Source organism: Dama dama, chromosome 10 (genome assembly GCF_033118175.1).
Source record: "Dama dama isolate Ldn47 chromosome 10, ASM3311817v1, whole genome shotgun sequence".
Lineage (NCBI taxonomy): Eukaryota > Metazoa > Chordata > Mammalia > Artiodactyla > Cervidae > Dama > Dama dama.
This window is the reverse complement of record NC_083690.1, coordinates 27,473,985-27,495,137: the sequence shown is the minus strand read 5'-3', so window position 1 is coordinate 27,495,137 and position 21,153 is coordinate 27,473,985. Positions and strand designations below refer to the sequence as shown.

The 21,153-nt window shown below is 50.1% G+C and overlaps 2 protein-coding genes across 3 annotated transcripts in view; one reads left to right on the top strand and one right to left on the bottom strand.

Annotated features, from left to right (window-relative positions):
• Nucleotides 1-21,153, bottom strand: part of ITGAL (integrin subunit alpha L) — a 43,188-nt gene continuing 22,035 nt past the window's right edge. The window contains exons 13-31 of one of the 2 annotated variants that reach the window (XM_061153218.1): nucleotides 20,846-20,983; nucleotides 19,981-20,178; nucleotides 19,706-19,836; nucleotides 17,920-18,080; nucleotides 17,679-17,830; nucleotides 15,201-15,290; nucleotides 12,147-12,203; nucleotides 11,978-12,051; nucleotides 11,293-11,434; nucleotides 8,931-9,041; nucleotides 8,473-8,552; nucleotides 8,281-8,367; nucleotides 6,660-6,735; nucleotides 4,093-4,203; nucleotides 3,793-3,849; nucleotides 3,599-3,697; nucleotides 2,860-2,955; nucleotides 1,916-2,026; nucleotides 1-1,426 (exon numbers count right to left, since the gene is read on the bottom strand). In XM_061153218.1, coding sequence (XP_061009201.1) covers nucleotides 1,241-1,426; nucleotides 1,916-2,026; nucleotides 2,860-2,955; nucleotides 3,599-3,697; nucleotides 3,793-3,849; nucleotides 4,093-4,203; nucleotides 6,660-6,735; nucleotides 8,281-8,367; nucleotides 8,473-8,552; nucleotides 8,931-9,041; nucleotides 11,293-11,434; nucleotides 11,978-12,051; nucleotides 12,147-12,203; nucleotides 15,201-15,290; nucleotides 17,679-17,830; nucleotides 17,920-18,080; nucleotides 19,706-19,836; nucleotides 19,981-20,178; nucleotides 20,846-20,983 — 2,157 coding nt within the window. In that variant the 3' untranslated portion in view covers nucleotides 1-1,240. The remainder of the gene's footprint in view (nucleotides 1,427-1,915; nucleotides 2,027-2,859; nucleotides 2,956-3,598; nucleotides 3,698-3,792; nucleotides 3,850-4,092; nucleotides 4,204-6,659; nucleotides 6,736-8,280; nucleotides 8,368-8,472; nucleotides 8,553-8,930; nucleotides 9,042-11,292; nucleotides 11,435-11,977; nucleotides 12,052-12,146; nucleotides 12,204-15,200; nucleotides 15,291-17,678; nucleotides 17,831-17,919; nucleotides 18,081-19,705; nucleotides 19,837-19,980; nucleotides 20,179-20,845; nucleotides 20,984-21,153) is intronic. The other variant, XM_061153220.1, reaches the window with a different exon arrangement.
• LOC133063624 (proteasome activator complex subunit 2-like) lies at nucleotides 4,731-5,476 on the top strand. Its single transcript, XM_061153221.1, has one exon. It carries the CDS (start codon nucleotides 4,757-4,759, stop codon nucleotides 5,474-5,476), a length of 720 nt encoding a protein of 239 aa, XP_061009204.1. The 5' UTR covers nucleotides 4,731-4,756.

Below are 21,153 nucleotides of genomic sequence, written 5' to 3'. Positions count from 1 at the left end.
TTGGCCAGAATTTCACGTTTATTTGTTAAATACATACAAGCATTGTGGCTGGCACTGGGAGCCAAGTCATTGGACATAGTTTCCATCTTTGAGCTCACACTGTCACAGCGGGGGCCACGGTGGGATGTGATGGGGTCCTGGGGTGGGGGGCTGTGGAATGAGGAGGCAGGAGCCTAGGGAAGGCTGAGCCTTGATGGATGAGGTTGCCAGGGGGCCCACCCAAACTTTTTTTCCTGTCTTCTCATGGGTACCCTCACTAATGCAGTAAAACTATGTCAAGCACCTACTGTGTATCCAGCTCTGTGATATCACCAGGAGTCCCGAGGTGAACAAGACAGCTATGATCCTCACCCTCATGGAGTTCTTCGTTTAACTTCAGAGACAGATATGAAGTAAATCATTTAACAATTAACAAATATGATCAGTGCTATGCAGAATAAGTATGGGCTGTGTAAGCGTGTATAACATGGGAGCCCAACTGAGCTGGGGCTGGGGGGGGGCGGTGGTGCTGCTCTGCGAAAGTGATGTGTGAGCTGAGAGTTAGGCAGGAGGAATGCGAGAAGAGTCTGAAGTGAGAAGTGAGAAGAGGCTGGGTGAAGGCAGTAAACCAGGAAGGAGCCGTGCAAGTGAAAAGGCTGGTCACCTCAGGAAGGAAGGTGGGACATTTCTAGAAGAGTCTAGGAGGAAAACAGGGGCCCAGTTTTGCAGATTTTGGAAGGCATATTAAGGAATTTGGTTGTTAGTCAAAGGCCCTGGGGTTTGCAGGAGCAAGGTAGTGACACAGATGAGATTTGCTCTGGCAGGAGAATTAAAAGCTGACAGGATTCCAGGGAAGGCAAGGCAAGGTTCTGGGGAGGAGGGCGTGGTCTGAGGTCTCTGAGGACATCCAGGCACAGGTGGGTATGACAGCCTGGAGTGTTACTAGGTCCTGAGATGACCATTGCTCCAAATTTAGATCAGATGTTCTCTTCCAGGGGAGGAAACTAACAGGGGCTGGTGGAACCGGGACATGTGATGATTACAAGGCCTCACCTCTGTGGCTTTCCTGGTGCATCCCTAAGTGGGTCTTTACCACAAGCCTGCCCAGGAGGCAGGAAAGGGCCCATGTTCAAGATAGGGAAAGTGAGGCTTACGGAGGGGCAGTGACTTGCCCAGGAACACACAGTGAAATTCAGGTAGAGGTAGGCTGGTACCAGGCACCCCAAGTCCAGTCCTGGGCCCTCTGCATATGGGCTGCACCTCAATCTCCACCACTTCCGTCCTCATCTTCTGGACAGGCATCATTCTTCTGGAGGGGCTCCAGGCAGCTTGGGTCCTTGAACTCTTTCTCCATCTCTGGCTGCCCAGCATCTTCTCCAGGGATTTCACTGGAAGCATCTACATTGGCCTCCATCTTCTCCTTCAGGTTCCGTTTGAAGAAACCAACCTGCAGGAAGACGACACTGGAGTGAACAAAGAGTCCGCAGAGCCCTAACTTCTGTTCATGCTTCACGTCCCAACTCAAAGGCCGCCTCTCTTGAGAGGCCTTCCTGGACTTCCCCAGCCTAGGTCAGGCTCCTCTGTTACAGACCGCAGAGCATGTTCGCGTCTGTCTGCTGTAGAGACTGGGAGCATCTCAGAGGCATGGACCATGTGTGTGGTCTGTGCCTCTGTATCCCAGTGCCTGGCCCTCAGTACGTGGGAAATTCCTTCTTCTCCCTGGGTACCCAGGTCTGGCTTTGCCAGTGCTTGTTGAGGGATGGGGGCAAGTCTTGCTTGCTCTTTGGGCCTCAGTGGGCTTATCTGTAGAAGGAGGAGTAGGCTGAGGCCCCTTCTGGCTTTAACACCCTCTCATCTTGGTGTTCTGCTCCCTGACTCCACTCAATTCTGCTTTCCACAGCCTGGTTGGGTGTCTGTTCTTCCCAGAAGTTCTTACCTTGTACAGAGCTATGAAAATCAGGAGCAGCAACAACAGCCCCCCGATTCCACTCAGCACGTAGAGATAGAGCATCTCTTTCTCATATACAAGGTCCACCTTCATGACGACCTGTGGGAGAGGAGAGACAGAAATGCGGGGAGGAAGCTCTTCCCATCCTGGATGCAACGTGTGAATCTGGTCTCAGACCCTAGGTCTTAGCTTTTCCCATCTGGACTGTGTCACGCAGAGCACGGGGCTCCAGCCCAGACCCTCCCTCTCTAGTACATCTCCCACCACAGCCACTGGAATGAACCGGCAAACCTGCACCTCGGGCCCCCCCCTTAAGCCCTTAAAAGGCTTCGCTCAGCCCCAGGGTGAGATGCCAGAATCCCAGCTCAAAGCCTGCCGGAATCTGGCTTCTGTTTCCTTGTTCAGCTATCCCTTCCCTTCTGCTCTGAGCCCTCTGCTCTTATTTTTATTTTTCCTTTATTTTGGCCATGCAGCCCAGCCTGTGGACTCTTCAGTTCCTAGACCTGGGGTCGAACCCGCACCCCCTGCATCGGCTGCGCAGTCTTAACCACTGGACTGTCAGCGGAGTCCCTGAGCTTCCTGCTCTTAAACCCACCTTGCCTGCTCCCTCAAAGCTGGGCCCTGCACGTGCTGCTCTCTCTGCCCGGGGTGCCTTCCCATCATGCCCTGTCTGCGGGGTGGGGGGCCCCTTGGCTGAGCTGCCGTCAAACTCTTCCTGACCTTATGGTTGGTCTGTCTGCCCCAGCGGTGGTGGGGAGCTGCGCCAAGGCCCGTGCCTCTGGCTGAGAGGAGTTTCTTACGGCGCTAAAGCCCCAACTTTCTCCTCCATGGCTTCCCACACTCCCAGCTTCCGCTCTCCTAGCTCTGCCCTGGGGCTCCTCCCGCCCCTCTGCTCTCCCCTGTTCCCGGGTCTCCTGAGGAGGCAGAGATACCTGGGCCATGGAGGCGTTGCTGCCATAGAGGTGAAAGTGCTTGCTGCTGTTGAAGGAAATGGAGAGGGAGCTGCAGAGGCTCAGCGTGGAGGAGGCCTGTGGGAGGCAGGGGTGCAGGAGGGGCAGACATCAGGCCAGAGGGAAGGAGGACTCAGGACCCCCTGACCTCTGCCCCCCAGCGCAGCTCAAGGGGCAGAGGCAGCGGAAGGGTCCTGGCGGGCCCGCTGTCTCTACCCCATTCTCTCCTGGACTGTCCTAACGTGCCGCTCGTTACTGTGGGGAGGAGGTTTTTCCTACACAGAACTTGTAAGAACCATCTGTGAGTGAGTGAGTGATAGTCACTCAGTCGTGCCCGACTCTTTGAGACCCCATGGACTGTAGTCTGCCAGGCTCCTCTGTCCACGGAGTTTTCCAGGCGAGAACACTGGAGTGGGTTGCCATGCCCTCCTCCAGGAGATCTTCCTGACCCAGGAATTGAACCCAGGTCTCCTACATTGCAGGCAGATTCTTTATCATCTGAGCCACCAGGGAAGCCCTGAGAACCATCCATTGGCCCATGAAAACAGTCCTGCAAATTTTAAACAAATCTTGGTCCTCTTTCATCTGCAACTGTGTAAATGTTGGGGACATTTCTTCAAGACAGAACAAAAAAAGGCAGGTCTGCTGGGAGAACCCACCCCCAACTCTTGAGCCCATCCCCCCAACCATTTGGGGTCTGTGGTCAGCGGGTGCTTGCTACCTCGATCTTCCCCCTCAGCTCCACCTTCCCGATCACTTGGACAAGGATCTCCTGTCTGAAGTCGACTGGGCAGCGGAACTCGGCTCCAAACGAGCAAGGCTGACAGGAAGAAGGAAAGCAGAGGGTCAGGGAGGTCTCTTCCCACCTGCCCCCTGCCCAGCCCCTGCCCCAGTTGCTGAGGTCATGGCCGGTACCTCAGCCACATCCGATGGACTCTCCAGATTTTGGGGGCTGCAGTTGACTGGAGGCTCCTGAGAAGGACAAGGCAGGGTCTTCAGTTAGTCCAGAGCTGAGAGGATGCCAGCCCCTTGAGCCCAGACCCGTTATTCCTCCCTACCTCTCAGATACCACCTTGTCTCCCAGTTCTCCCCTCTAGGTTCTTGGCAGCTTCAATCAGTCTCACTCCCATCCCTACCCATCTGTCGCCCCTCGTTCCCCGTCAGGAGCTCCCCCTCCCAGATCTGGGCGCTCTCCCCTGCTCTGGGCTGACTCACCATCTGTATACTCCACTCGTGGGTGATGAGCCCCTCACTGTGCAGCCGTGGTATCCTAACCAAGGCCTCCAGCGGGGGCACGTTGTCGTAGTTAGTAGGCTGGATCCTCACCTGGTACAGAGGACAAGGGACTGCAGAGCCCTGAATGCCACCCCAACTGCCACCCCAGATCCAACCCTCCTTGGCTGGAGCCCAAGAACGCCCTCTTCATTAGGCAGCGGGCCATGGTCAATTACACCCTTAGAGCCTGGGTTCCGTGTGCTTCTCTGCTTCCTCCATGTGGCTAACCCTTGCCCATCCTGCAAGACACTGCTCAGACATCCCTGAAGGTCTGGCTGACTCCCTGACAGCACTTTTGTTCCCCAGCAAGATGGTAAACCATCTGCTTGTGTGTGTGGTATCCCCCCAAGACTGTGAGCTGCGTGAGGGCAGGAGCCAGAGGTCATTTCACATGCACTTCCCTACAGCCATGACACAGTACCCAGCACGTAACCAGCCTCACAAGAAGTTATTTTCTGAATGAGTGAAAGAGGAAGGACGTTTAACACGGACAGATGCAAAAATTATTTGCACAATGCAGGTTGGCAAGGACATTCTGGCAAGTGCACTGCATTTATTTAAGAAACATTTCCGGGACCGGAGATCTAGCAGCAACTGGAGCAGCATGGCCAAGCCTTGTTGGGTGCGCCTGAGCGGGGAAGCCCGCAAACAGGTGGATGTCTTCAGGCAAAATCTTTTCCAGGAGGCTGAGGAATTCCTCTACAGATTCTTGCCTCAGAAAATCATATACCTTAATCAGCTCTTGCAAGAGGACTCTTTCACTGTGACTGACCTGAATTCTCTCCAGGCCCCACTAGACATCCCCATTCCAGAACCCCCACCCAAGGATGATGAGATGGAAACAGATAAGCAGGAGAAGAAAGAAGTCCCTAAGTGCGGCTTTCTCCCTGGGAATGAGAAGGTTCTGGTCTTGCTTGCCCTGGTTAAGCCAGAAGTTTGGACTCTCAAAGAAAAATGCATTCTGGTGATCACATGGATCCAGCATCTGATCCCCAAAATTGAGGATGGAAATGACTTTGTGGTGGCAATCCAGGAAAAGGTGTTAGAGAGGGTAAATGCAGTCAAGACCAAAGTGGGAGCCTTCCAGACAACTATTTCCAAGTACTTCTCAGAACGTGGGGATGCTGTGGCCAAGGCCTCTAAGGAGACCCATGTAATGGATTACCGGGCCCTGGTGCACGAACGAGATGAGGCAGTCTATGGGGAGCTCAGGGCCATGGTGCTGGACCTGAGGGCCTTCTATGCTGAGCTTTACCATATTATCAGCAGCAACCTGAAGAAAATTGTCAACCCAAAGGATGAAGAGAAGCCATCTATGTACTGAGCCCAGGGTTAGAAAGGAAATAAATGACCTATACTTTGTTTAGAAAAAAAAAAAGAAAGAAACATTTCCTGGGAGTTCCCAGGTGGCTTAGCGTTTAGGATTCCAGGCTTTCACTGCTGTGGCCCAAGTTCAATCCCTGGTTGGGGAACTGAGATCCTATAAGCAGTGCCTTGAGGCAAAAACAAAAACAATCAAACAAACAAAAACCCAGATTCTCTCTGAAAGACATGAATCAGATTCTGTACCTAACTGAGAACACAATTAGCAGATCAAATGTCTACATAATCGAATCTTAAAATAAATGTGAATTTTCTATTTCAAAAAACCAAAAAAGCAATACAACATTGTAAATCAATTATGCATGAGTGCGTGCTAAGTTTTGGACCCTATGGACTGTAGGCTGCCAGGCTCCTCTGTCCATGGGGATTCTCCAGGCAAGAATACTGGAGTGGGTTGCCATGCCCTCCTCTAGGGGATCTTCCCAACCCAGGGATCTAACCTGTATTTTTTTTTTTTAACCTGTATCTTTTATGTCTTCTGCATTGTCAGGTGGGTTCTTTACCACTAGTGACACCTGGGAAGCCCATATCAATCATACTTCAGTAAAACAAATACAAAAACCACAAACCAGTGACTTCCCTGGTGGTTCAGTGGTTATGACTACGCCTTCCAATGTAAGGGCTGCGGGTTGATCCCAGGTCAGGGAGTTAAGATCCCACATGCCTCAGGGCCAAAAAGCCAAAGCATAAAAAACAGAAGCCATATTGTCACAAATTCAATAAAGACTAAAATTGGTCCATATCAAAAAAAATTTTTTTAATATAAAAAACTAATAAAAAACTAGGTTCTTTCTCAAGGTACTTGGGTTCTAGAGTTCAATAAATTCAATAAAGACTAAAAATGGTCCATATCAAAAAAATTTTTTTAATATAAAAAACTAATCAAAAAACTAGGTTCTTTCTCAAGGTGCTTGGGTTCTAGAGTTCTGTGATTCCAGAAATAATTTATCCAGGGGTGGAAAGGAGCCAATGAGTATGCTGTCACTGGGAGTGTTTTAGGAAAGGATCACAGAAGGTGGAGGACTGGGGTCCTTTAGGGACAGGATCTAGCTGGTCTCTGCTGCATACTTAGTTCTTAGGATGGGGCTGCACCTCTAAGGACTCTTTCACATTGAGGTTCATACCTGGTAGATGTGCTTGACATACTGGGTCTTGGGACTCTCGGGGGTAAAACTGATATACAGCGTGGAGTTTTCCTGGCTGTGGAGAGAGAGGAGCAGCTGGAGATGGTGGAGAAGACAGCAAACCAGTCACGCAGGGACTCCGGGGCCAGGGGAAGCCTTGGAGTTGCCCTCCACCGTGCTAGAAATGACGCAGGCTCGGTCTCACATCATCCCGACGCTGCTCTGCTATTGCCCTGTGGAAATTCAGGCTCACGGAAGGGGTCAGTCTTACTCAGAGTCCTACAGTGGGGGACCAGGGCTGGATCACAGAGGGGTGGCCTTTGGAGCTGTGTTCTCCCCACTAGACGCCACTTCGCTGGGGCCTCCATTGTCCTCTGGACCCCACTGCTCATCTCCTAGAGAACTACACCCGCCTCTGGACCACTCCCCACTCCATCCTTCTAATGACCTTCCTAATCTTGTCATGCATCTCCTCTGAATCCATCAGTGATTCCCTGGTGCCCACAGTGAGTCAGGTCCAGTGTTCCCCCGTAGCCAGACCTGCTTGTTTCCTGGTCTGCCTGCTGACTGCTCCCCGCTCATACCTGCCACCTCTGGGCCTGCCCACTCCTTGCTCCCCGGATCGGCCCCACTGTTTGCTGCCTCCATGTTGTCCACTACACTTGTCTCTCTGATAACCACGGATGCCTTCCTCCCTGGCCCATATCTGAACCACTTCCACCCCCATCCTCCAGACCCTAGTTCAAGCCCCTGTTCCCCACCGACCCTTCCTTCCAAGTCTCCTCCAATCCACAGCATCTTTCCGGACTCTAATTCCGTATCACGCCTCAGACAACATCATTGTGTGTGGCATTTATGTTCAAAAGCACCAGGGACGCCAGCTCAGACACCATCCTCGTCCTTAGCTCACTCAGACGACTTTAAAATGCCACTTCCCTTTTCTGGCTTCCTCCCCTTTTCGGTAAACAGTAAATGAGAAAATCCAACAAGTGAGCCCCATGGGTCCTTCCTACCACCACATTCTGACACTTACTTACTCTGCATGTACATGAGTTTGGGCTCTCCTACCTGACCATAAAGTCTCTGTGGGCAAGGGTCACGGTGAAAACTTTTCTTTCTTTTTTTTTGAAAATTTTTCTATCTCTTCTAGCTCTGCTGGCCCCGGGGAAGAGGGAATCTAGCACAGCTGGAGGTAGTAAAGAGCTTGGCTGGGGTTTGAAGTCAGACAGACTCAAGTTCAGATCCTGGGGTCAGTACTTCCTAGTTGTCCACTCTGGGCAAGTTCCTCCCTTCTCTGGGCCTTGTGGTTCATAAGTAAATGGGACAGAGGCAAACGGCTGCCCCATGAGGTATCAAAAGCTCCTGGGAAAGTCCCCAGCTGTGCATCGCAGCTGGTGTAGAAGGTGACACCAGGTCAGTAAGTTTCCATGTGACTCAGAACTCTCCGAGGGCCTTCGCTCCACTGAGTGCTGAAGTCTGCTGGGGTTGTGGCTGGAATCAGTTCTCATCACCCCTGGGCCTCTAGGAGGTGGAGGGAGGGGCGGCCCTGGGAGGAAGGCTGGGGCCCTGGGTGGGGAGGCTGAGGCGGGAGGAGAAGGCGGGGTGGCTGCTCAGGACTCACTCCTTGGTGAGGATGTTGATGGGGTACATGACGGGGATGCTGGCACTGACCGAGTTGTCCTCCAGGAGGCTTAAGTCCTCATTGTTGCTGCAGGGGGCAGGACAGAGGGCAGTGTTAGGAGACGGCTTGGCCAGGACCGTGAGACAGTCTGAGGCCAAGGGCAGGTGGAGACGTGGGTGGGGGTCTGCTCACCAGCTCACACTGGCCTCCAGCTCGATAAAATCCCCCCAAGAGTCTTTCTGCAGCGTATGAAACATCACCTGGATATCAACCTGGCAGGAGAGGAGAGGGGTATGAAGAAGGAGGGGGACTGCGCCTCAGGGGACTGCCTTGGCCCCTCACAGCCCCGTGCCCCGACTGCCATAGTCATGGGAACCTCCCTGGGCTGGATGCTTCATCCCCACTGTAGAGACGGGGATACCGAGGTTCCAAGTGATTAAGTCGTGTGTGTATGGTCGCAGTACGTATGACCCAACCCTGGGTTTCTCTGATTCCAAAGTCCAGCCTCTCAAACACGACACAGGACACCTCTGCACACACTCTCTTGGGGGTAAGGGGTGGGGTACACCCGGCCTTGTCAGTCACCTTCCCCTTCCCTCCTGAGCTTACAGCCCCCGGCCCCTGGGCTCCTGGGGGCCGGAGGCACTCACCACGCTGTCTGCTCCAAAGATGGGCGAGCTCACGTTGCAGGAGAGGGCCCTGCTCTGGAGCGTGATCTCCTCAGGAAGCTCCTCGCAGCCCACAGGTACATGGCTGTGGGGCTGGGGGTGAGACGAGAGAGAAGGAGCTTTTTAGTGGGCAAGGCTAAGGGTTCCCCAGAGGCCACTAACCTCTCAGGGCCCACCTCCTCCCTGCCAGGGCACATGTAGAGAATGGTGGGGCCAAAGAATCAGGGATTCAGTACAAAGATGTTCACTGCAGTGACTTCCCTGGTGGTCCAGCATTTAAGAATCTTCCTGCCGATGCTGGAGACGTGGGTTCGATCCCTGGTCCGGGAAGATCCCACTTGCGGAGGGGAAATGAAGCCTGTGCATCGCAACTACTGAGCTGGCACTCTAGAGCCCACGTGTCTCAACTACTGAAGCCTGTGTGCCCTAGAGCCCGGGATCCACAACAAGAGAAGTCACCGCAATGAGAAGCCTGAGCACCACAACTAGAGAGTAGCCCCTGTCTGCCGCAACTAGAGGAAGTCCACACACAGCAATGAAGACCCAGTGCAGCCAAAAAAATAAATAAAAAATTAAAAAAGATGTTCATAAATGTATGGCTGAGTCCCTTCACTATTCACCTGAAACTACCATAATGTTCATTGGCTATACCCCAATACAAAAAATAAATAAATAAAAGTTTAAAGTTTGGGGAAAAAAATAAAGGTACAGGAACATTTAAAAAAAAAAAAGTACTTAAAAAAAATGATGTCCACTGTAATGCTATTTATCCTAGGGAAAAACTGGAAGCGATCAAACAAGCCAAAGAGATAGGAATGGTTCCGTGAATTGAGGTACAATCACAGGAGACTTAAAATGCTGCTACATCCACACATTCAGCAACCATTTTCAAAATGCACTTGATCCTGGGCTAAACAGAACAAAACCCTTTATCTTCATGACTATTTTGGAAGGGACAGATTTCAGCTTAGATTGGAAAGAAAGTTAGACAGGAAATAAGGGTTCAGCAAGTCGAGTGACTTTCCCAGTCTCATAACTAGGTAACCTTGGCAGGAATCTGGTAGGAACTTGAATACAGGTCTGTTTAACTCCAGATCTCAAGTTCTTAATCACTCCACTACGTGTCCCTTGAGGAAGCATTCAGAACTTCCATCGTGGTCCAACGGTTAAGAACCTGCCTGCCAATGCAGGGGACACGGGTTCCAACGCTGGTCCAAGAAGATTCCACATGTGGAGGAGAAACTCAACCCGTGCACTGCCACTACTGAAGCGTGCACGCCCTAGAGCCCATGCTCCGCAACAAAAGAAGCCACTGCAATGAGAAGCCTGAGCACTGCCCCAAAGAGGAGTGTCTGCTCGCCGCAACTAGACAAAAACCCGTGCGCACCAACAAAGACCCAATGCAGCTTTAAAAAAAAAAAAATTTTTTTCAAAAAGAAGCAGTGAATGTTGCTGTATAAGAATAATTCAAGGGTCCATCCACAGATGAACAAATCAGCAAAATGTTCTATATCCTCGTGATAAAATATTAGCCTTAAACAGGAATGAAATTCATACACTATCCCAGGGCTGAACCTCAAAAACATTAGGTAAAGGTGAAGAACATTATGCTAAGTGATATAAAACACAAAAGGACAAATAGTGTATGACTCAAGGTATATAAAATATCTAGAGATGGCCAAGTCATTGAGACAGAAAACAGATTAAAGGTTACCAGTGGCAGAGAGTGGGGAATGGGATTTATTGCTTGTGGGTACAGAACTTTTTTTTGAGCTGATGGAAAAGTTTTTCAGATAGATAGTGGGGATAGTTGCATGAACTGTGAGTGTACTTTTTTCTTGTTGTACACCTTCCACTTATACAGTGCTTTCTGTCAATTATATCTCAATAAAACTGGAGTAAAAAAAAAAAAAAACCAGGCCATTCCTTGAAAACATGTTGGTCACATTTAGGAGGAGGGTGGTTCCATCTCCCTGAATCTGTGAACATCTTTTTGGTCCCCAGGTCCTTCAGCCTCTGTCATGCTCTCCATCTCATGCGACCTTCTCTCTAATCCCCTGACATCCCCAGCTTCACCTCTTTTTTTTTTTTTTATTGTAGTGATTTTTGCCATACATTGACATGAACCAGCTTCACCTCTTGTTGGCAAATCTGATGCTCACAGAGCATGAATCTGGTATCTCACAGTTCATGGGTGGCCATGAGGCTGAGAACCCAGACGTGGTCTGAAGACTTCCACCCACATCTTCAGGCTGTCCTGGCCACCTGGGGCTCCAGGAGGCCGCAGATGCTGCAGGACTAGCCTGGCACCTGGTCTGTGGGCAGGCCCTGCCCTCTCACTCACCTTCAGCATCTCCACTTTGCGGAATGAGAGTCCATGGGGGAAGATCAGGATGACCTGGACCCAGTAAGCATCTTCTGCTGTGTTCCTCAGTGTCAACCTCACAGAGAGACTGGCAGAGGGGGTTAGACGCAGGATTTTGGATCTGAGGGGAAATCAGGGCAAAGTTATGGGAGTCCATGAAAGAAACAGGGTCAGAGGTGGAGGCTTTCAGAACTGAGGGATCCGGTAGGTCAGAAAAAAGAAACAGAAAAATATGCTCCTATGCACAGGCTTTAAGTTTTGCTATCTCCTCTATTCCTGATAGGAGGGCTGCAATGAACTAGCATTTCTCAGAGGAGGAATCTAAGGCCCGGATGACAAATAAGAGTCAGTGTCCACGGAGGTCTTCTGACCATCACTTCATACAAATACTATTTATTTCTTTTCTTTTAAAAAATACTTATATATTTATATATTTTTGGCTGCATCATTTCTTGGTTGTGGCTTGCGGGCTTAGTTGCCCTGAGGCAGGTGGGATCTTAGTTCCCTGACCAGGGATTGAACCCGCATCCCCTGTATTGCAAGGCGGACTCTTAACCACTGGACCACCAGGGAAATGCACCCTGCATTCCTTCTATAGCCAGGAGCAGCCTTGGGAAAACACTGAGTGAAACAGGAGGACCCGGGGGTGGGAAGCCTTACAGACCCCATGTCGGAGAAGGTCAGCTTCAGGTCTGCCTCACAAGTCTTGTCCTCTCCACAGTTCTTCTCAAAAGGAATCTGAAAGGCCAAGAAGAAAGGACCTGGAGCCTCAGGTTCCCACACCCAGGAGGGCTGGCCCCCCACCTCTCTGTCTGCCCCCCTGCCCCTCTTACCTCCTTGGTCTCCGAGTGTGGTGAGGGTTTCAGGATGGGCGGGATGTCCCTGCCCTGCTGAGCATGGAGGAGGGGGACACAGGAGAGGGTGGCTGAGGCAGCAGAACTGACGGAGGAGAGCTGGAGCAGCTCAGAGCCGGGGCTCAGCTTGGGGGGCTGTGGTTGCGTCCCTCCCAGGAGCCAAATCCTTCCCACTGTGGGCCCCAACCTCCCAACTCAGCCCAAGGCCGTCTGTGCCGCCCGCCTCTGGAAGCAGCTCCTTGAGGGAGGCTCAGCATGTGTGTCCACTTCCCATCCTGGCCGGGAGATCTGGGCCTTGACCATGTACTCCCCTAGTTTCCCCCAGCCCAACATCTCTGCTCACAGGAACACCTGGCTGCACAGCCTCTAGGCTCTTCTGCTGGGGAATAGCTCTTCCTGTAGTCCCACTTTCCTTCTAGAATAGCTCTCTAGCTCTTATCAGATCAAGGCCAGTTTTTTCAATGTTTCTAGAATTTCTGCTCTGGACCAGACTCCCATGCATGCGTGCTCAGTTGCTTCAGTCATGTCTGACTCTCTGTGATCCTGTGAACCGTAGCCCTCCAATCGCCTCTGTCCACGGGATTCTCCAGGCAATACTGGAGTGGGATGTTCTTTCGTCCTTCAGGGGATCTTCCAGACCCAGGGATCAAACCCGAGTCTCTTACGTCTCCTGCCTTAGCAGGTGAGTTCTTTACCACCAGCGACACCTGGGAAGCCCCCAGACCCCCCCAAACCAGAGAATAAAACAGACACCCTGCCCTTCCTCTCAATCTGGTGATAGAAACAGCCAGGCACCCTCAAGTGTGAGGATGGGACAAGTATAGGATGTCTTTAGAGGGTGTAGAAGGGGACCCTCCCATGCTTGGAGATCAGGGAAGCTTCCTGAAGGGATGGAATCACAACCGAAATATAAAGGATGATGAGGAGGGAGCCAGGTGAAGAGGATGGAGAGAGGAAGAAAGAACAATTTATACCTAGACCAAGGCAAGAGAGACTGCCCGTGTAAGGAGCAGAGAGGTGCTCAGACAGGCTGGGGTGCCACCTGTCAGGAGGTGTCCAGATGCAAGGTCCAGATTGCCCCTGGCCTTGCAATTCATATTAGGCAGTGGAGGGTAATGGGGTCACAGAAATATTTTATGGGTGATCAACTCTACGTTCTAGAGAAGACTCCAGCCTCCTCGACTTCTGAGCCACCTGCCAAGCAGCCTCTGACTCTTCCTTAAAGGCAGGGGTCCTGGCAGTCTCTGCTGAGGGCTTTAGCCTACCCTCAACATTCACACGCAGATTATTCCCACCACCCACCAGAAACCACAAGTAGGTCCCCAAAGGCGCATCAAGGGCCTCTGCCTTGCTCAGTTGTCCTGACAGAAGCTAAACCCACCTTCCCATTGTCTCCAGAATTAAAACCATGCCTCTCCTCCCCACAAAGTCCATTCATTCTGTGAGATCCAGAACTAATGACAGTTCCCACAGGAAGCCTTTTTGACAACTGTGACCTCAGGTCTCTTTTTAACCCCGAGTTGCTGCCCCACAGTTTGCATTTTTTATTTTTAACTTAGTACCAGTGGGAGAAACTGCTGGTTTTCCCTATACATCCTGACTGAATGGCAGGTTGGGGAGTGGGGCACTGGCAAAGGCCACAAAAAAGAGTCACCATGCTTAGCAGTCACCATGCTCTGGCTCTGAAGGGGCCTCACAATGCTGGGACTCATTTCAGAGAAGAGACAGTCCTGGAGTAAGACAGAACCTGCTTGTGCTGGAGGAAAAAAAAAAAATCCAGGGGTCTTGGCTGGTGGCTAAGTGGTGAAAAATCTGCTTGCCGTTGCAGGAGACAGGGGTTCGATTCCTGGTCCGGGAAGATCCCCCAGGCTTCGGAGCAACTAAGCCACAACTATTGAGCCTGTGGTCTAGAGCTTGGAAGCTGCAACTGCGGAGGCCCGCGCGCCCGCGGCCTGGAGCGCATGCTCTGCGGCAAGAGAAGCCACTGCAAAGAGAAGCCTGGGCACCACAGCTATAGAGTAGGCCCCACTCGCTGCAATTGGAGCGAAGCCTGTGCAGTGGCCAAGACCCAGCACAGCCATAAATAAAAAAATAAATAGCTTTGGCTGGGTCTGTAACCAACCAGGAATATTCCTTAAAAAAAAAAAAAAAAAAAAAGCCTCATCTTCAGGCTTCCAGGCCCAGGTTCCTTCCATCAGACCCTGCTCCCTTCCAACAGAAGCTAAACCAGCAGCTGAGTGAGTGTCAAGGATTTCAGAAGAGGAAATCAGGCTTTTGGTGCTGGGCGGGGAGCATGTGGTCAGGTAGACCAGGGTAGAGAGGGTTTTCCTCTTCTTTTCCATAACAAGGGCACCCCAGTGAGGCTCTGCGGGAACTCCCTGACCTCAGAGGAGTACCCTTGGGCAAGGCTGATCAAGGTGCCCTGTTCTTCCACAGATAAGGGATGGTCCTAGGCCTTCTGGTGGTCTCTCCCTGGAATTTGCATCTTTCAGAAATTTGCCTCCCCTTAGAAGCCTAATGGGGCTTCCCAGGTGGCCCAGGGGTAAAGAATCTGCCTGCCAATGCAAGAGATGTAGGTTCAATCCCTGGGCCGTGAAGATCCCCTGGAAGAGGAAATGGCAACCCACTTCAATATTCTGGCCTGGGAAATCCCATGGACAGAGGAGCCTGGCAGGTTATATAGTCCATAGCGTCGCAGAGTCAGATATGACTGAGCGAGAGAAGCCTAATGAAGTCTGAAGCTGATGCGCTGAGGGACTGGGAGAAGAGTCACAGAAGAGGCCATGCCCTGGGCAGTCCATCCATTATTTCTTCCTCTAGAGAGCCTCTAGAGCCTCTCCCCACTCTGGTCCCCCATCTTGCCAACCCCAGGTTTCCAAATGTCTTTTAAGTACAAAACTCCCATAGACTCCTTCTTGCTTAAGTAAGCATATTTCATTTCTACTGCTTGAATCCAATATAATACAACCCTGCTGAATCGAATTTCTATTCTCCCCTGTTTACTATCATTTCCTCCAAATGATCTGTTCTTACCGCCCTTGGGTCCCTCGGTGTCCCTTCTTCCTCCCAGAGAGAGTAACTTAGGGAGACGTTGATGGGAGAGATGAGATCTTGAATGCATAACTGAGGGCAAAAAGAATACACTCCTTGTCATGAGTTTAACCTTTACTACACTTCCAGTGAAAGACACACCTTGCCCATACTTCATAAATGATGGAATTCCAGCAGCTAGTTGTCTGAAAACTTACCAGTCGTGGGAACACATCTACTACACACCAGGTGTTTGTGAAATGCCCGACTTGCTTTTCTGCCGGTGTTCATCCCTCAGCCCCAGTGCCAAGGCGGATATCAGCCATCAACCACAGCACTTCTCCTCCCTGAGTCCTAACAGGAGCCCCCAGATCTTTGTCAGACTCCTCTAGGCAACAACTACCAAAGTGTGCACAAAGAAAAAATACTCTGGAACCACCAGAATATTTTAGGTCCTTGAGAACAGGAGTGGGTCTTAGTCTTTTTAAGAAATTAATTAATTTGGCCACCTTGGGTCTTAGTCATAGCACCCAGGATCTTTACTTGTGGCATATGGGATCTTAGTTCCCGGACCAAGGATTGAATCTGTGTCCCCTGCATTACAAGGGGGATTCTTTTTTTTAAAATTTATTTAATTGTGCACTTTATTTCTATTATTATTTTAATTGTTTATTGAATGATAATTGCTTTACAGAATTTTGTTGTTTTCTGTCAAACCTCAACATGAATCAGCCATGGGTATACATATACCCCCTCCCTTTTGAACCTCCCTCCCATCTCCCGCCCCATCCCTCTCCTCTAGGTTAATACAGAGCCTCTGTTTGAGTTTTCTGAGCCATACAGCAAATTCCTGTTGGCTATCTATTTTGCATATGGTAATGTAAGTTACCATGTTACTCTTTCCATACATCTCACCCTCTCCTCCCCTCTCCCCATGTCCATAAGTCTATTTTCTATGTCTGTTTCTCCATTGCTGCCCTGTAAATAAATTCCTCAGTACCATTTTTCTAGATTCTGTATATATGTGTTAGAATATGATATTTATCTTTCTCTTTCTGACTCACTTCACTCTGTATAATAGGTTCTAGGTTCATCCACCTCATCAGAACTGACTCAAATGTGTTCCTTTTTATGGCTGAGTAATATTCCACTGTGTATATGTACCACAACTTCTTTATCCATTCATCTGTCGAAGAACATCTAGGTTGCTTCCATGTTCTAGCTATTGTAAATAGTGCTGCAATGAACAATAGGATACATGTGTCTGTTGCAATTTTGGTTTCCTCAGGGTATATGTCTGCAAGAGGGATTCTTAACCACTGGACCATGAGGGAAGTCCAGAATCTTGTTCTTTTATGTTATTATTAATACCAGTGCCTGACACTTCGGAGACATTCAGATTGTACTTATGTAACGTTTTCCCCAACTCGAAGAGGTAGGTGTCATTACCCTCAAATTAAACACAAGGAAAATGAGGTATAAAAAGGTGACACAATTTCCCTAAGGACCAGAACTAGGGAGTGAACCCAGACCCTTCCAACTCCCAAGTCTAAAGTCTTTCCATGATGTCACAATGCCTCTTCTCTGGTAAATTTCTGTTTAAAATGTCTAAATTCTATGGTGGGGATTTGTGGTATGAGACAGACAGGCTCTGAATGAAGTAAGTTTGTGAGCTGATAATTGTTGAAACCAGGAGATGGATGTTTGGAATTTCACTGAACTACTTTTTCTGCTTTTGTATGTCCAAAATTTCCCTTAATAAAAAATTAAAAACAAACTTACATACCAATTTTATACTCAGTCTCTTATGAAATTCTTAAGAGACCAGGATAAAATTTAGTATCAATCCTATTTCACACAGGATGGTTGTCAGCAAACTGAATTTGGATATTTTGGCAGTTATTTAAACTAATAATAACTTAAAAAAATTCTTTTGGGGATGGATGCTAATAATAAATGACCATGTATACCTGGAAAATAGTGACATACCACCATGCCTGAATATTCCATAGGACTACATATTCTCTAGCCATTAAAAATAATCTGGGGATTTCTCTGGTGGTCCAGTGGTTAAGACTCTGAGCTTCCAATGCTGGGGATGAGAGTTCGATCCCTGATTGATTGGGGAACTAAGATTCCCACATGCTGCTCAGTGTGGCTCCCCCCAAAATCAATAAATCTGAAAGCTAGACTGCAAATTGATATACAATATATGAAAAGAGTATGGGAAAAACGGTAAGTACTTTACAATTGTAGTCATGTCAAAAATGCCTGTGGACATGGATTAAGGACTCTAAGAAAACGTGCTGAAGGTATTGTTACTACTATGGTACCGAGAGGAAATGGTAGGACTGGGAGATCAAGGTGGCCTGTGACCCTCGCTGGACAATGAAGGAACTGAGCCTGGCACCGGGGCTGCCTCCCGCCGCGGTCAGCTCGTCCACCCCTCCCGGGCCCCGAGCAGCCTTGCTGGCTCCTCACCGGAAAGTGGAACCAGAACATAAAGCAGGACTTGACGGAGGTGACAGCTGTATTCCTAGTGAGTTCGTGTTTCCCTCCTGGGAACAACCCCCGGCTTCGGGTCCGATGGCCGTCCAGCTGCAGAGTGTAAGTGAGGTTGGCAACCAGATGCCCTGGGCAGGGTGGAAAGGCGAGAGGTGAGTGCTGGCGGATCCTGCGGCCAGGGGCTGGGATTTGGGGCCACCCGGAGGACAGCACTGACCTTGGAAGGTGGAGATGAGAGACTTGACCTGGAAACAAACCGTGATGTTAACGCCTTCCTTCTTCTGGTTGCTGGTGGAATAGGAGCACTCGACTTCATGCACTGGGATCTCAGCCGGGGAGAAGGACATGCTTGTGATGATGTCCACCACAGGCCGGGAGCTGCAGGGCAGGAAACAACCAACACTCTCCCTCAGCCTCAACTGGCACCCCCAATCAGACCTGGGGCTCCAGCAGAGTCCGGAGGACTTCCCTTCCCTACAGCAGACCTCGGTGCCACTGTCTCTTTGCAACAATAATAATAATGATCATTCATTAGGGCTTCCCATAATAATTCATCCTACCAGCCTTCCAACATATTTTTCCACACAGAAGAGTGAGTTTTTACAGAGAGGTCAGGGAAATCCCTGGTGGCTCAGTGGTTAGGGCTCCAAGCTTTCACTGCCAAGGGCCCGGGTTTGATCCCTAGTTGGGGAACTGAGATATTGTACTACTTCAATGCCAAGTAATCTTGCAAGGATGCTCCATGATATTCAGAATAAAATCCAAACTTTTCACTGTCTGTGTCACCTGCCTCTCCAGTTTTACCACCTACCACACTGACCCTCTTTCAGTGCCTTATACGTATCATGCTTTTTTTTTTTTTAGTATTTTTTAAAATATCTTGGCCCAACATATTTATTTATTTTTACATTGTGGCCTCAAGGCACATGGGATCTTAGTTCCCCAACCAGGGATCAAACCTGTACCCCTTAAAGTGGAAGCTTGGATTCCTAACCACTGGACCACCAGGGAAGTCTCGACATGTCATACTTTTGCCTTCCTTATAGCCTTGGCACCTCCTGGGCTTTTGACATAAAAAGCTCTTATCCCAGATTTCTGCAAGCCTGCTTCTTTCTTTCAAGTCCCAGATCCCCAAACAGGCCTTTCTTGGCCACCCAACTATAATAGTTCTCCCCTGCTATTCTCTCTCACAGAACCCTGTTCATGTCCCTAGTGGCACTTATCACAACTGTAATTATCTATTTATTTTCATTTTTTATTATATGTCCTCCCCCATACACTCTCCAGTCAATGCCTGTTTCAGTACTGAAGACAGTAGGTGCTCAATAAATAAATATCTATTCACTATATGACGTTACATGAGGCTTCCAGTGACTCTAAAACAGGTGTCAGGCAGGAAATGCCATCATCATTTCAAAGATGACTAAAACCTTGAGGCCCTAAGAAGCTAAGTGGCTGGGATAAGATGACCCAAGAAGTCAATAGCTATCTTCGACTTGAACCCAAATGACCAGGTTCTAAAGCCACCACATGCTTCAGTAGGAGGTTTTAGTGTCAGACAATTGTTGTTTAGTTACTAAGTTGTATCCAATTCTTTGAGAATCCATGGACTGCAGCCCACCAGGCTCCTCTGTCCATTGGATTTTCCAGGCAAGAATACTGGAGTGGGTTGCCATTTCCTTCTCCAGGGGATCTTTCCGACCCAGGGATCAAACCCGCGTCTCCTGTATTGGCAAGCGCATTCTTTACCACTGAGCCACCAGGGAAGCCGTTGTCAGACAGACGTGGGTTCAAACCCCAATCTGTCACTGGACAGCAGCTGTTGATCTGGAATAAGACAAGAAGAACCAGACAAGAACAGGAGAACCAGGCTCACAGGCTTGGGCTGAAGACCAAATGCACTGATGGCGACAAGCATTTAGCATGACGCCTACTACACCATAACTGCTCAACAGATGAGAGCTGCAACTATCCGCATGTAGGACTGTGGAGTCCCGTCTTACCTGAGCACGACCACCTGGCCCTCAGCCCCCACAGCCACATCTGCCAGGCCATCCCCGCCGAGGTCCTTCACCCCGTGGATGGAGCGTCCAAACCACTGAATTCCTGAGAACATCTGGGTCCCTTCTATCCGCTGAAGCCAAGAGAGAAATTCACGCTAAGCTAGCGGAGAGGACGGGCAGAAGTGCGGGAAGAGCGGGATTGGGGAGCAGGATCGGGGTTTGAAGGCTTCCAGGGGTCTGGGAATGGGTTTTGATTAGCAGGTCAGGATCCTCACCTGACTGGGCCGGGGGCTCAGCCCCCCTTGCTGCCCGTTGAAGATGTACACGGCCCCCTGCTCCTCCAGAGGGGCTCCCACAGCCACGTCCGTCAGCTCATCCCCGTTGATGTCTGTCAGGGCAGCGATGGCGGCTCCAAATCGCCCGAGGGGGTAGCCGGTCTCCCCCTGCAGCTCTGAGACCATTTGGAACTCCAGCTGGGAAGGAGCAAGGCCACAGGTCCCGCCTCAGTCACTCAGCAAGCTTTCACAGGGTGAGGCACTGGATATGGAGTGTGTGTGCATGCTAAGTCGCTTCAGTCGTGTCCAATCCTTCGCAACCCCATGGAACGTAGCCCACCAGGCTCCTCTGTCCATGGGATTCTCCGGGCATGAATACTGGAGTGGGGTGCCGTTTCCGTCTCCACTGGACAGGAAGAACACTACAGAAATACTGGGTGTGGTCCTTTCCAGAACTGGAACAGTGCCGTCACATCAACCTGGGTTCAAGTTCCAGCTCCCCCTTTTTAATCTGGCAGAGGTCTAACTACTGGACCACCAGGGAACTCCCCACCTTTGCTGTAAGTGTGACTTTGTGCTTTTGGAAAGTTGCCCAACTTTGCTGAGCTGCGACATGTCCATTCATGAAGCTCATAGTTTCCCAGAAACTGATTATGAGACTCAAATGGGATAGCCTATATATAAAAAGTTTGGCACTGGGCCTGGCACACATTTTAGCCACCCCTGCATACTAGCTCTTGTTTGTCATTGTTCTAAAGGTCTGATTAACACAGGGTCAGACAGGGAACTTTCAGAATAATTGAGACCAAAGAAAGCCTGGGAGTCTCTTTCTCGCACATTCTGTGCTTAGTGTTCTGGTCCCCACCTGTTTTTTCTGGTAGATAAACACCCGGCCTCCTCTCTGCTCCCCATAGTACAGGGGGGCTGCAATCAGCAACAGCTCTGTCTCCCCATCTCTGTCCATGTCAACGCCACACAGCTCGCCACCAAAATAAGAGCCAACCTGCAAGGAGAGGAAGACGTTTGAGGAAGAAATCCAGAGCCACACACCTCCTTCCTCATCAGCTGCGCCACATCCATCCTACTCCAGGCCCTCAAATAAAGGATCCTGAGATAAGCTGGGACCTGCAGCACCCTGTTTTGCAGTGTTGCAATGCTTGCACCTGGACACAT

What these genes read in the sequence shown, in the direction of transcription:
- LOC133063624 (XM_061153221.1), top strand. Translation starts at nt 4,757, where the DNA reads ATGGCCAAGCCTTGTTGGGTGCGCCTGAGCGGGGAAGCCCGCAAACAG.